The sequence below is a fragment of the Canis lupus genome, chromosome 15 (genome assembly GCF_048164855.1).
Source record: "Canis lupus baileyi chromosome 15, mCanLup2.hap1, whole genome shotgun sequence".
In the NCBI taxonomy this organism is placed as follows: Eukaryota; Metazoa; Chordata; class Mammalia; order Carnivora; family Canidae; genus Canis; species Canis lupus.
The window spans coordinates 35,893,039-35,906,051 of NC_132852.1; the positions used below are offsets into that span (position 1 = coordinate 35,893,039).

The 13,013-nt window shown below is 33.1% G+C and overlaps 1 protein-coding gene across 4 annotated transcripts in view; it reads left to right on the plus strand.

Moving 5' to 3' along the window:
• ADAM2 (ADAM metallopeptidase domain 2) overlaps positions 1-13,013 on the plus strand; it is a 119,690-nt gene that overhangs the window by 9,654 nt on the left and 97,023 nt on the right. For 3 of the 4 annotated variants that reach the window (XM_072776552.1, XM_072776553.1, XM_072776555.1), the window contains exons 4-6: positions 3,169-3,247; positions 11,639-11,715; positions 12,338-12,506. In XM_072776552.1, the coding sequence (XP_072632653.1) occupies positions 3,169-3,247; positions 11,639-11,715; positions 12,338-12,506 (325 nt within the window). The remainder of the gene's footprint in view (positions 1-3,168; positions 3,248-11,638; positions 11,716-12,337; positions 12,507-13,013) is intronic. The other variant, XM_072776554.1, reaches the window with a different exon arrangement.

Below are 13,013 nucleotides of genomic sequence, written 5' to 3' on the forward strand. Positions count from 1 at the left end.
CATTTTTGTTCCTATTTTTAGAATTCTTTCAACTTTTTGCCTAAAAGTCTTTAATTCATGATGTGTTTTTCAAATAACTTCTTTTATTTTATGCCTTCTGTTTTCACACTTATGACATTTTAGTAAAGAGAATTTTTCCTTTCTGAAAAATTTAGTTTTATGTAAAAAAAAATTCCTTTACTTCAGTCATCGCCTACATTATATGATTTTTGTATTATTGCTTTGCTTTTGACTTTTTTGTGCTTATTTTGACCTTTATTACTTCTGCAAGTGAATTCTAAAGTGATTATTCATCAACAATTTTATTTTCTAGTTTATAAACTTAAGGCTTTTTTCTCCAAATACTTCTTAGCTCCCCCTCATATCTTTGAATGTGTAGAATTTTATGTTTTACTATTAGCAAACATACTCAAGTTTACATTACATTAAATACTCAAGTTTATATTACATTACTGTATTTCTAAATATCAATACATGTGGCATTATTTTTTTCAGCCATTATAATCCTGCATACTTGTCAATCCCAATGAGATATTACTATTATTTTTTGTCCAGTCAATATTCTTTTATATTTAACAATAAATTTACTCAGTCTGGTGCTCTTCATTTCTTCCTGCATTTCATTTCTATGTGCAGTTAATTTATATATCTCTGGAATTCTCCATATTTCTGTTGTAAGTCTCTTTGTTTTTAATTATATTGGTTTGTGTTCATTGTTACATTTTTACCTAACCCTACTCTTAACTTTTTTTGCTGGAATAAATTCTAGGATGACATTTTGTAAATAACTTCAGTCTTCTAAAATTGTCATTTTAGTATCTTCTGATTTTCTTCATTTTTATTGACAAGGTAGTTATCAGTCTTACTGCTATTACTTTGAAGATAAAATCTTTTGTTCTTTTTTTGTCTTAATGCTTTGAAGATTTTATTTTGGTTTTCATTAGCCTTTTAAACAAATCAGATGTGCTTTTTCTTTGCTTTTATTACACGTGAGTTACATTGAGTTTATTGATTCTGTATCATCATTTTTGAAAAAAAAATTCGTTATTATTTTCAGAGAATTTAAGTTTAGCTCCTTGGCCACTCTAAATAATTTCCAATGTTGGCAAAAGATTTTACAGGGAGAGAAGCTATGTATTTGATATACTTCAAATGTTCATTATTTTCACTGGAGGGATACATGACATCAGGGGCTCTGCCTGTTTCTAGGCATCCCCAAGTAGCTTCCTTGCCCAAATATGGACATTTGGCCTTTTCTTTCTTTGCCAAAAAATGGTGTCCACATATCAACAGCTAAATCTCTTTATAGGACCTTCAACTCAGGATCTGTGTGTTTCTTGAAGCCCCACTCTACTGTGGGTCATAGTCTTTTTTGGTATGACAAAAATGCAAAAAATCTTGCTCCGCTTGTCAGTGGTTTGGCTCTTTGACCTTTTGCTTCAACAAATCCAGACTGCCATGGCAGTCACAGATTTGTATATTACGCTTAAATTAGGAAAATGAAATGGGATATCTACAATTACCCTTTCTCTTTATAGAGTCATTTCAAGAGTACGTGGGTGGCCCAGTAAGTTAAACATCTACCTTGGGCTCAGGTCATGATCCCGGAGTCTTGGGATTGAGCCCCATGATGGGCTCCCTGCTCAATGGTGAGCCTGCTTCTCCCTCTTCCTCTGTGGCCCCTCCTATTTGTGCCCTCTCTCTTTCTGTCAAATAAATAAATAAATAAAATCTTTTAAAAATTTACAGAGCCATTTCGGCATATTCTTCCCATATTTATAAATAATATATTGCAATGTGAGATCTCCATCTAATCTGTTGAATTCTTGTCACATTAGTTCAATATTTAGTAACCATTTGCTATATTACAGATATTTTTCTAAGTGCTTAGGATGCACTAGTAAACAAAATAAACAAGAATCTCTGTTTATATTGTTATCAAATGAGATTATTGATGGTATTAATGTGGGAAACAAAGGCAAAGAAAAAATTAAATTTCCTTATTACCTATAGCCCACTGACAAATCCTTGAAACAGGCAGAGTGACATTCTTTGGGAAACTCATCTGCTTTGGCACTAATATTTGCTAGGGGCAAAAGGTAGTATTAGCCCGACCCCCCCCACCCCGGGATCCTGTAAGTCTACTTTAACCTACAAAAATTCCTTCAGAAACTTCCTTTATCACTACCCCACAAGATGTATATTGGCAGCCATGCCCCAAGTATATGACCCACTGATATACATCTGAAGGGTATCATGACTAAGGTTTTATTAGACAGTAATAAATGAACTTTTCCTAACAACAGCTAGCCCCTCAAGGTCTTGGAAACCTTGCTTTCGAATTTCTTAGAGACATAAGTCTACCCTGAATCCCATCCCAACTTGAAAGTATATAATTGGCCACTCCTCATGACCCTAGTTTAATTCTTTCTACCCATAGATCCTGACCTTGTGCTTTAATAAAATCACCTTTTTTCTACCAAAGAGGTCTCAAGAACTCTTGGCTGTCGGTTTCAAACCCTAACATCTTTCCTACATCAATAAAAATGAATGAATTAGGAAGAATGTTAGAAGGTGATAAATGCTTAAGCAAAATAGAGAGCAAAGTTAGAAGTGTTGTTTGAAAATCCTGTTTTGATAATTAGGAAAGTTGAATTTTTAAAATAAACTTGCCAAGATAAGCCTCACTGATAAGTTGTTATTTAAGTAAAGACTTGAAGTAGATAAGACAATAAACTGAGCTGAAGAACATCCCAGGAAGGGATGTTGCCTATTACTGTTTTTTTTTTTTTTTCTTTAAGATTTTACTTGAGAGAGAGTGCACATGCAAGAGTAGGGTGAGAAACAGAAGGAGAAGCAGACTCCCCACTAAGCAGGGAGCCTAACACAGGGCTCGGCAAATACTCAACCCACTGAGCCACCCAGGTGTCCCTTGCCTAGTGTATTATAAAATTAAAACAGCCTAGAGGACAGTATGATGGTAAAGTGAATGAGGAGAGGTCTGGACACCAGGATTTTTGAGTAAAATTAGAATAAAGTAATCTTTCTATTTCTCCCCTGACCCTGTCTACTCCTGTCTATAATAAATACAATACAATAAATATATTTTCAAAATAGGAGCTTAGAAAACAAACTTCCTATTAAATACTTTTTATCCTTATTTTACAGAGCTTTTTTGCCTCATAATTTTAGAGTTTATGGATATAATGGCACAGGAAGTATGAAGCCTCTTGAACAACAGTTTCAGGTATGATTTTACTGTCTGTTTTACCTTTACTATGTGAGTTCCTATGATTATGTAACTTAGGGTTCGCATATTGGAAAACAAAGGATTGTGAGTTATGTGTTGTTTTAAAATGAAGTTAACATTTACTTTTGATGATGCTGTAACTGAACTAAGACGGTTCTCTCCTTGGTGAGCTACAGATAGGGACTACACTGGGTGGTTGTCACACAAAGGAAACTATTTGCAACAAACAAGATCACAGGGAATAGCACCAAAGCCTAAGCAGGAGGGAGCAGGTTCTTTTTATTTTGTGTTTAGGGTGAATAATCAGAGAGGGAAAATTAGTTATCATGTGCAAAGGCAGGGATAAAGTTGTGCAGAAAATGTTGTGCAGATAAATGTTGTGCAGGCATGTTAGAAAACATGCCTATACATACATTTTTATGCTTGTTAATGAAGATTGTGTTCATCATGGTGTGGAGATTTTAACATAATAATGAAAAAGAGGTAAGTGTTGGACAAGGGGTTAGAGGCTATGGGGCATGCTCAGAGAGTCAGTATAAATGAGATGGAGTCTTGGGCTCTTATCATGGGTAGAGAATGCAGGGCCTTGTTTATTTTTGAAACAGCTCTGAGAGTTTTACTACAGATTTATTTCCTCTGATATTCTTAGGCTATTTCCGGGCCTGATAGAGATTCAGTTTTTGCATTCCTTTTGTTACCTTAAAATCCTTAAATACTGAGGTTTTTGCATTTCTTTATAATTCTGATACTTCCTAGGAAGCTCTGCAGGAAGTGTGCTTGGGCAAATACAGTGTGCTGGTGGGGATAAATTACAGAAAAAACCTGCCAGCCTAAAATGACTTCCCTTGGGTCACAAAAACTGTGTCTCGTTTTCCTTTTCTGAGAACCTCTAACCTTCTGCTTACAACGCGTCACAAGTTAGCCCTTATTACAAAGATGGTTAACCAAACCAAAAAGGATTGTGATTTCTTTAAGCTATTATTTCATGATGATGTATGTGCTTAAGTACAGGTAGCAGTAAGGTTGAAAATACCATGAAATACTTAAAATGAAAAAAAAAAAAAACCCACAATTTGAATCAAGAAAGGTAAATCTGGGAAGAGAAGGAGAGTCCAAAGACTTGTCTAACATGTTCAAGGACTAAATAAATATACATGGAATTTCATATACATTTAAGAATATCTCATGTATTTGGACAGTTGAAGCTTTGTTTAATAGTGTCTATGCTTTGTTGTAAAAATAATCAAGAAACGTGCATAAAATTGCTAGGATGACCCATGTCTGATATACTGTTTTCTTTTTTCTTTCTCACTGCCCTACCAATTCTTATTGCTTTTTTTTTCTGTTTGTATTCCTGATTTCTGTGTAGTGAATCAACCAGTACTTTGAAATTAAAGCATTTTTGTTTAGACTAAGCTTTTAACAGAAGAAATAATAGATATGGTGAGTAGGTTTAAATTTTACGTGAGTCATCTACAGAAATACATAAATACTATGTGCTGTCAATGCTATACACACATACACACATAAATGTATGATACGTGTGTGTGGCATAAAAGCATGTATGTGCATGTGTGTGAGAGAGAGACCGAGTTGGAACCAGTGGGACAAAGAGACACCAGAGCTACAATATCCCATACCGGAATTTTATGTAATTCTGCCATTCCTAGCACTTACCTCTGCCCCTACATCCCAGGAGGTGACCATGAGAGATAAATGTATAATTTAAAAAACAAAGCAAAGAATACTTTATTGAAAACCTGAATGAAGTAGGTTGTTAATGCTGGCTTCAAATGTAATACATATATGGTTCCACATAGATAACTGATATTTGCCAAAACTGCAGGCCTATTTGTAGTGCAGGGAAAATCAGGAAAGTTTATTGAATTAGGTTAAAAGTGTAGGTAAATTTGTTTTTAATAAAATCTACAAGTGATTTTTATCCCTCAAAGTCATATTATCTTGGAAAATACAGACTTAGCTACAAAAGAACAGATTAGTCCATTAGACATAGAAAGAATTTATTTATTGCCTAGAGCTCACAAGTATAAGCCATTCATGAATGTGGACTTTACAATTTCCCTAGAACAAATAAATATTCATCATGTTATTAAAAGGTAAAATCACCAGGATAGCATAACAATTCGAAATTTGTATGCACATAAAAATAGATCTCAAATTACATGAGGCAGAAATTGGCAGAAATGAAAGGAGAAATATATAAATTATTAAAATAATTGAAGATTTAAATATTTTCTCAATAATTGATAGATGAAGAGGAAACAAATAGCAAATCTGGTGGATCTTGAGAGGAACTATCCATCATCTTCATCTAATCAACATTTATAGGAGATAACACAGAGTAGCAACAGTATACACATTCTTTTTAGTGCAAAAAGAACATTAAACAAGATGCGATAGAAGAAAACAGTGCAAGAAATGGCAATGATAAAAATAGAAAAAAACCAAAGAAGGAAATTGATTAATAATAATAATAATAATTTTTTGATTCCTCTGAAAATTCTATCATATGCTTACTTAAAAATGATTTTTTTACTTATTTATTTTTAACTTTTCCAAATATTTATAATGCTGATATAACTTACTGATTATTCCAAAAGATTAGAAATTTATCAATCTGAATTATATAAACCACCTTTGGAAGGAAGTAGAAAAAGCTGGTAGAAAGGTCCAGGTATTTTATTTTGATCTTATAAACTATGATTCGAACCGTTGAAACTCTACATGGGCCCACAATTAAAAAAAAAAAAAGGCAAAGTAATCTGTTATGATGATATGCTAATGAAAAAATTTTTAAAAAAAATAAGATACTGTTATAGTTCAATGTAAAGAAACCATATAGTAACTTAAACAGGGAAAATATTACATAAAGAATTATTAAGTGCAACAGAGACTGGATTAAAAAATAAGTAGAGAGAACTCTAAAATTAACGTTGGAATACCAGATACAAGAAGCAGCCAGCAACCCCAGAACTGGGATAAAGAAGACAGTCTTGTTATCCCAGGGCTGCGATCCAAACCTTGTTAGAAGAGGCACAACTGTGCCTCTCTTCATATACATTTAAGAATATCTCATGTATTTGGAACACTTAAAGCTGAAGAGCAGGAAGCCACAATGGTGCTGTACCCATAAGTATTGCCATAGAATTTCTTTTTGGAACTTTCTGGAAATCTGTTTAAGGTAGTCAGGAAAGCTGTTCACCAAGCAGTATCTCACAAAACTACTCTGCTACAAAAGGAAAGGGATCTGAATCATGAAAGGAAACTACTGGTTGATGGGTGCTAGTGACCATCATGCACTAAAGGATCTGTGTACTGGAGAATCATCAAGTACTGAGGGATCCTGGTGGTACAATGAGCAGGACACTTACAGGAGCTTTCCAAACCAGCACACTGGAACCAGGAAACAAAGCTCTCTTCTCATGCTCTCTTACATGCTCTTCTGGCAAATCTCCAGTGCCTCTTGGCAAAGGAAAAAATAATTTAGGAGCCTAGATTTACTTGCACAAAGCGGATAAAAGATTTATTAGAAGCTGAGTGCCAATACATCAATAATTGATAAAGTCTACAACTTTGACTAGTCAGGCTTCATTTGCACACATTTGAACTCTGGTAAAACAACATATTTACCCTATATTTCTATTTAACAAGATTCAGCTACCCTTTTTACGAGTGAAGAAATTCCCACTCTTCCCTTCAATTGAGGATAAAAAGAATCACAAGAGCCATTGTGATCGTTAATTAATGCTATGATAACTAGAGATTAAATTGTGAAGTTAACTTTCAACAACTTGTAGATAAACCAATAGGAAGAAGGAAAAAGAAAATGGTTAGCTCATACAAATAAACACATATGTATACATATAAGAAAAAAAGAGAAAATATGCAAAGGCACTATTTTCTTGATTTCTGTATTAAGTTATAATTGCTGTCTATGGCTTTTCCTCCCTATTACCTATTCCTTGTTCCCATTGCTTTCACCCAGAACCTTAGCTTGTTATGGATATTAATCAAGCAGAATAGAGTAAATCTTTATTGCATCTTTAACTATACTTTCTTTTGGTTGCTGTAATAATCAGCTGGGTTCAAGTCATAGCCCTTCTTGCTTTTATTGGTAAAGATAACCAATTTCCCTTTGATATTCAGAGTCAGTCACTCCAACTACTAGATTAGCCTTTGTTTAGTGAAATAAGAATCTGAACACATCCAGTTGGAAGTTTTCATCTTCCAAATTAGTGGAACTGTTTTTATGTCCCTGCTATGTACTGTTTTATGTAAGGACAAATTTCCTTACTGAGATGGAATGCAAAAATTCTAAAAGATTATTTGGTATAATCGTGAGAGGAGACATTCCCACCTCAACACTATTTCCTGAACCCACATATTCCATCAGAAAACCATGATGATCTCTGGTTCAAATATAACCCTAGCCTTTTAGAGTACCAACTGGCATGGTATATGACTATTAAGGAACCTAGGGAATCTTCCAACCAGACTAGCTGCTTTCAACTGATAGAGTTATATGGTAAAGTTTATGTTAATCTCAAGCACATAAACCCATTAATGCACTTTATTTGTTGAGAAATAAGTTTCTGTATCAAACTCAGGCTATTATAAAGATTTGTCATTTTTCTTTAATTTTTTAAAGAGTCACATTTTGGTTTTATTGATTTATTTTTTATCTGTTCTTATTTATTTATTTACTCTAATCTTTATTATTTCCTTTCTTCTGTTTGATGTAGATTTAGTTTCTTTTCTTTTTTTTTTCCCCATGTCCTAGGTGGGTGGTTAGGATATTAATTTAAGATTTTTTTCTTTCTTGGGCACCTGGGTGGCTCAGGGTTGAACATCTGCCTTTGGCTTAAGTTGTGATCTCAGGGTTCTGGGATTGAGTCCCGCATCAGGCTCCTTACAGACAGCCTGCTTCTTCTTTGGCCTATGTCTCTGCCTCTCTCTCTCTCTCTCTGTCTAATGAATAAATAAAATATTTAAAAAAAGAAAAGATTTTCTTCTTTCTTAATATATGCGCTTATCCACATAAATTTATCTCTAATTTAACTACCTACCATACTTTTTAGTATGGTATACCTTCATTTTAACTTACTTTAAAGTATTTTGTGGATTCAGGTTTATTTGTTCTTTGACCCATAGTAGGTTATTCATTTCCACATATTTGTGAGTTTTTCCAAATTTTTGTGTAAACGAGTTTGAATTTCATGCTATTTTAGGAACATATTTTTATTATTTATATACTTTTAAATGAGGCTTTTTTATGGCCTAGCATATAGTCTATCCTAGAAAATGTTCTGTGTATACATAAGAAGAATGTATATTCTGTTGTTATTGTTATTTGGTGGAGTGTTTAACAGATGTCTGCTAGGCTTCATTGATTTATGCTGTTTTCAAGCTTTATATCTTCTTGTTGATCTTCTGTCTAGTTGTTCTATCCATTACTGAATGTGAAATAGAAAAAGAAAAGTTTCCAACTATGATTGTTGAATTGTCTATTTCTGCTTTTAATTTTACCTAGTTTTTTTTGCTTTGTGCATTTGGTGTTCTGTTATTTGGTGCACATGTGTTAAAAATGTTATATCTTCCTGATGTGTTGAAACTTTAATAATTCTAGAATGTTACTCTTCATTTCTAGTAAAAAAATTTTTTTTAAGTCTATTTTATCTGATTTGCTTGGGGATGCTATTTCATGATACAACTTTTTTCATTCTTTTATTCTCCATCTATTTGTATCTTTGAATTTAAAGCATGGTACATGTTGACAGATTATAGATTTGTCTTGTTTTTTACTTTTTCTGACAATCTCTACCTTTTATTGATAGTCTCTATTGGATATGATATTATCATACATCTATTTTTAAATCATGGTTTCCTTCAATAATTCTTTGAACATAATTATAATGTCTCCTTTAAGTTTTTTTCCTATTAAATCTAATATCTGGTCACTTTCATAAGTAGTTTCTACTGCTTGCTTTTTTTTTTTTTATACTAATGAGTTCCTTAGATCTTGTGGAAATAAGCAAAACCAAACAATGAGAATAAGTGAAGACTACTTATTCAAAGCTTGCCAGAGTGAGAGAGTTGAATCTTGGCAGACACTCAAAAGCAGGAGGAAAGTAGGAAAGGTTTATGAAGTGGGAGAACTTGGCTCTTGTCTTACAGAGTCAAAAAATGAATCTCATGGAGAAATGAGAGGAGTAAAGGAATAGAAGTTTATTAAGCAAAGATACAGAGAAAGCTCTCAGAAGTGAAAGGGATCCTGACAGGGTTGCCACTGAGGGCTTTTTCAGCTTGCCTCTTATAGAAAACCTCATTAGAAAGTTGATGGACTTGGGATTTCTTGAGCCATTTTGAATGAATGACATATGATTGTTTTGAGTCTTGGTGATTACTTGGTAGATGTTAAAGGAAGATACTCCCTAGCATTTTGGGGCTAGGGGGCTGGATTTACTTCCTATCTCTGTTTTTGTTGCATCTCAATGTCCTTGGGATTTATGGGAACCTGACTCGGGGGGGCCTTCTCTTATCTTTCCCTGCCTAGCCCTATCTGTCCCTATCTCATTCATATGATAGAAAAAAGGGAAAGCTTCATGAATCCCTGATTAGAGGTTGTTGGCCTGAGGAAGGTGTAGGCTAACTAGAAATGGTGAAGTATTTTATGTTTTATGTTTAGGAGTACATATTTAATTTTCTCTGCTTGGTCCTAAATTGGAAGGAGAGACAAAAAATTAGGTAAGCTGAAAGTTTTTAATCAAGTCTTGATTATCTGGGGGTGACTGTTATATAAGTTATTGTTCGGCTTCCTGGATTATTACTGGAGATAGCAATATGAAATCTGATTTGCAGTGGGCTGGCTTTCTGGGCTATTTATTGTCAACAATGGGATTGGTTTTCTGGACAGGTTACTGAAGGACTATTTTTAATATTTGGTCTGGCCTTTGTCCATTTGTATATTCAGTCTCTGAATCTGTAATTGTAGTTTTTCACTGAATTTGGGGAAGTGTTGGCCATTATCTCTTCAATATTTTTCTACCTATTTTTTTCTTTCCATTTCTCAGAAACTCCAATTAAGCATATGTTAGATAATATAGCCTTACTGGTTGCTGCAACTATATTTAATTTTTAAAGTCCCTTTTTTTTCTCAATTTTCTTTCAGATTTGATAATATCTTATAGATCCATACTCTTTTTTTTAACCTTTTCTTTTACCTTCTTTAATGTGCAGTAAAACCTATCCTGTACATTTCATTTTAAATATATTTTTTGTTCTAAAATTTAGAGTTGGCATTTGTATAACGCTTATTTCTTTGCTGAATTTGCTTATTGTTCTCAAACTTTCCTTTATATTTTTGATCACATTTTTAATACTGATTTAATGCCTTTTTTTTTTCCTCTACTAATTCCAAAATCCTGACTTATTTCAGGGTCAGCTCTCTTTTGGATTGTTCTCTTGACTAGGGGCCACGTTTTTCTTTTATTCATATATACAATATTTTAAAATCATATACTAGCCATATTCAATGATACATTGGAGCTTGTGACTTTTTTTTTTTTTTTTTTTTTTTTTTTATTCTTGCTATTGCAGACAAATAACTAGACGGGAACCAGTTTCCAAACTCTACTCTTGAGTTTGGAGACAACCAAAAAGCTCTCCTTAGTTCTTCCATTTTTTTTGGTTTTAGTTTCTACTAAACTATTTTCATAAAGTGTCAATTTAGTTGTAAGTAAAAAACCTACACCTGAGTTAATAGCACACATTTTTAAAGCCTGATTCTGTGCCTCCTCCTTTCTTGAATATCATATCTCATTTTCTAGACACTTTCAAACTCTGGTCAATAATTTGGGTTTTTTTGTTGAAATATTATGCTGACCTGACTTGAGGAGTGCCCTCAAGTGAAAACCATTACAAATGCAAATCTTAAAAAAATGCAGTTTTGTTTCTAGTGAGGATTCCCTGTCCCCCTCCTTTACCTTTTTGCTTTATTATCAGTGAGAGTTAATGCAAGTTAGTTGGCCATTGTACTCAAGTAATTCTGAAAAGAACAAATTATCTTTTGGATTCAATTTTTTAACCTCTATCCTGCAAAATTAAGTCAAGAGAGTGTGGAAAAAAAGTTTTTGATGATTTTTACTTTGACCCTAGTGACTGCAAATGTCATGTGTAATTTATAACAGGAAAATTTTTGGATAATTGAATCAAATGCTCAAGGAATAATCTTATAAATCTATTTTGGAAATAATGAGTAATTGACACATATATGCAAATAAACATATATGTTTTAAATATTTGAAAATATTTCCTTTAACATGAATTGTTCTAATGAATTATGCTAATAGAGGTATCTTTATTTTTCAGAATTTTTGCTACTACCAAGGGTATATTGAAGGTTATCCAAATTCTATGGCCATCGTTAGCACATGTTCTGGACTCAGGTTCGTTATATAATTTTATGATTACAAAGTAGAACCGTGTTTTAGAAATTTTTAATTTTTTAATTTTTAATTTTTTATTTATTTTTTATTTTTTATTTTTTTAGGGAGAGAGCAGAAGTGGGGAGGAGCAGAGGGAGAAGGCTGAGCATGAAGCCTGCCACAGGGGGCTCCATCTCATGACCCTGAGACCATGACCTGATCGAAAACCAAGAGTCAATTGCTTAACAGACTGAGCCACCCAAGGGCCCCCCAAATTTTTAAATTCTTAAAAATTATATTCAGGAGTTTTAAAGTGAGGCATGGCTTATTGTAGAAAACTGTCAGTGGAAAAGCATAATATGCAAATTCTTGTTATGTCTCCTACTCAATCTTGAATTGAGATTTTTGATATATTTGTAACTATAAAATATTAATGGCTAAATGAATACCAATTATGTTACAATTCTTGCCATTCAGTGAGTTTGTGGACATTCAGTAACTCTTTCCTACTTTACCATCTAAGACTGACTCAAAATAATCTACATACTATTAAACTCATTCACTGTCATTTTCTTATTTATTTATTGTATTGACTTTAAAAATGCATTATTTTATTTATTTACTTATTTTTTGATATTTGTAGGGGCTTACTACAGTTTGAAAATGTAAGTTATGGTATTGAGCCCTTGGAGCCTTCAATTGGTTTTGAACATGTGGTTTATCAAGTAAAACATAAGAATAAAGGTGTTTCTTTATATGCTGAGAAGGATATTGAGTCAAGAGAAATGTCCCATAAAATACAAAGTATAGAGGTAGGTGATTGAGTAAACTATATGATTACTATGCAGCAATATAAACAATGTATTTTTCTAATGTACAAATTATTTACATTAACATACATTACAGACTGGATAGATAGATAGATATACCAGAAACTTCATGACCTCTATTGTAAGCCTTAAAACTAGTATTCAATTTATTAGAACTACAACCTGGCATTTTCCACTGTTAGTAGCATGTTTTCTTGTGATCTAGATCTTTATTGTCTGCAGATGCACTCCTTTCTCCATATTTATTATGCCAAAATTTTGATATAATTAACACAAAAGCAATTCACATAAATATTGAAGATACATATCTAGGGTCCTGAAGAGAGTCACCAGCATCTTTAAAGGCGACAGCCTCATGAGAGACCATTACATTTTCCTCAAGAAAGACAGGGTTAATCTTCTTATACAGGAATGGAGAGATTGCTTCTACTAGAAAAGAAGATTCATCAGAATTTAGGGGTTCAGTGAACTCGAGCTTCATCAGAGTCT